The 2,033-nt window shown below is 64.8% G+C and overlaps 1 protein-coding gene across 1 annotated transcript; it reads left to right on the top strand.

The window, feature by feature from the left end:
- Positions 1–1,322: 1,322 nt before the first annotated feature.
- EMIHUDRAFT_460778 (hypothetical protein) lies at positions 1,323–2,033 on the top strand (the record flags this gene model as incomplete). The annotated part of the gene is made up of 2 exons (XM_005773823.1): positions 1,323–1,588; positions 1,667–2,033. A coding segment is annotated over exon 2 (291 nt), but the record flags the coding sequence as incomplete, so codon positions are not given.

Here is a 2,033-nt window from a genome sequence, read left to right as displayed (position 1 = left end):
TAGAGTGGGGTCGGGTGTTGAGGGAATTGATTAGGCCCCATGTTGTCCGCGGCCGCCCACGGACGATCGCCGGAGTGGGCCGAAGGACAGAGGCTTGCCTGTGTGGGGGCGCGCGGGCGCCCACTCAGGCTCGGCCTCCGTTGTCTCAGCCTTCAGTTCACCTCTCCTAGCGCCCGGTTTTGCGTGGCGACCTTCATTTCGGGGTCGAAGGTGCTACACACACTTGCCCCCTGGTGGTCTGGCACTCGGCGTTATCCCTACTGGGGTTAGGCTGTTTTTCTTTTATTTTCTGAATCCCCGCGGTGTTTTTTCTTTCCTGTATCTTTTCTGGCAGATGACAAACAAAAGTAAAAAGTGCGGCAGGGGTTTCGGTGTGGGGTTTGTGCCCGGGGGGGGCGTCGGGCCTTTCCGGTGTATATATTTTGTATCTGGACAGCACAAGGGGGGGGCGTCGGGCCTTGTCTCCGCATCATGTTTTTCTTTTTTGGCAGTAAGCGAGCACACACACACAGAGGCGCAACAGCGTGCACTTACCAACAGTCGAATACGGGGCTGTGTGCGGCAGGCGCGGGCTCGGTCGTTCTCACATGTTCACTGCTGCGGTGTGTGCCCGGGGAGGCGCGGCGGCGGGGAGGATTGGGAAGGTCAGAGAGACTGCAGGCGTGCAGAGGCGCGCGCTGCAGTGTCTCTGGTTGGGCTGCTGGCGGAGTGTGCGCGAGACGTCGTGATGAGGCGAGGGGCAGGCTGTTGTTGCGGGGTGCGGGCTGCATCGTTGAGCGCAGTGCGTGCACATGGTGCTGTATGCTGTGTGTGCAGGCAGGCTGACAGGCTGTGGAGCAGACTGAGCGGATGAGCGCGCGTGCGCGCGCGTGCGGGTGCGTGCGTGCGTGCGTGCCTTGCGTGGTGCGGAATCTGCGTCGTACTCGCGGCGCGTCCTGGTACAGCCGCTTGTGAGATGCCAGGAGCAGTGTGCAGAGCCTGCACAGGGCGCAAAAAGGCGAGGTAGTGCTGGTGAGGTGTGCTGCGGCGCGCGCGTCGCGGCGTGAGTGGATATGCGGCTGCCTCTGGTGGTGCGAGGGGCGCGTGGCTGGTGCGGGCGGCGCGGGACGGCCATGGGGCGCCAGCACAGGGCAGACGCACATGGCACAGCTCTGAAATGGCGCTGCGCGTGTTTGCGTGCGCGCGGGGACGTACGTGCAGTTTTCACGCGGTGTGCGTGGAGAGGGTCATGCAGGGCGCCGGCAGCGCGTGGCTCGGCGTGTGGGAGTGTTGGGGTGCCCGTAGGCGCGTGGGAAGGTGCCCGAAGGGCGATCATTTTCGGGGTGCTGAAGGAACTGTTGTTCACAGCTTCTGACACGGAATCTCTCGACTGCCGCATTGTTGCCTCGCACGACTGGTGCGAGCCAGACAGGTCGCCAGAGATACTCATTTTCGAGCACCGACGTTCACTGTTCCACAAGGAGCGACTTAGCCTAAAGACGTGCGAGCACACGCGCGCGACCAGTATGTTCTACGAGCAAGAGAACGCGAGAATGTGCTGTTTGTTCGCCAGCCAATGGCGGCTGGCACCGGCGCGGGAAGCTCAAAAGTCCGATGAGTTTGTCGACATGCACTGCGACAGGCCACAGCACCCGGCACATTGAGAACAACCGCGGTCTGCGAGAAGCGGACACGGCAACTCGGCAAAAATCGAGCAGGGCAACGCCTTGGCCGCTCCTGCAAAGTGACACATCTGATCGCATGGCGGTGGCGGCGAGGATGGGGGCGGAGAGACCGGCGGCGGAGAGGGCGACGGCGGCGTGGGTGGAGGAGGGGAGGGTTGTGGCGGTGAGGGTGGCGGCGGCGTGGGAGGCGGTGGCGAGGTCGGCGGTGAGGGCGGTGGTGGCGAGGGTGGTGGTGGTGAGGGCGGCGGTGAGGGCGGCGGCGTGGGTGGAGGCGGGGATGGAGGAGGGGCGGGAGGCGGCAGCGTGGGAGGCGGTGGCGAGGTCGGCGGCGGGGGCGAGGGCGATGCCGAGGGAGGCGGCGGCGACGGC

This window comes from Emiliania huxleyi (genome assembly GCF_000372725.1).
Source record: "Emiliania huxleyi CCMP1516 unplaced genomic scaffold EMIHUscaffold_3259, whole genome shotgun sequence".
NCBI classification, from domain to species: domain Eukaryota; phylum Haptophyta; order Isochrysidales; family Noelaerhabdaceae; genus Emiliania; species Emiliania huxleyi.
This window is presented reverse-complemented; position numbering and strand designations above follow the sequence as displayed.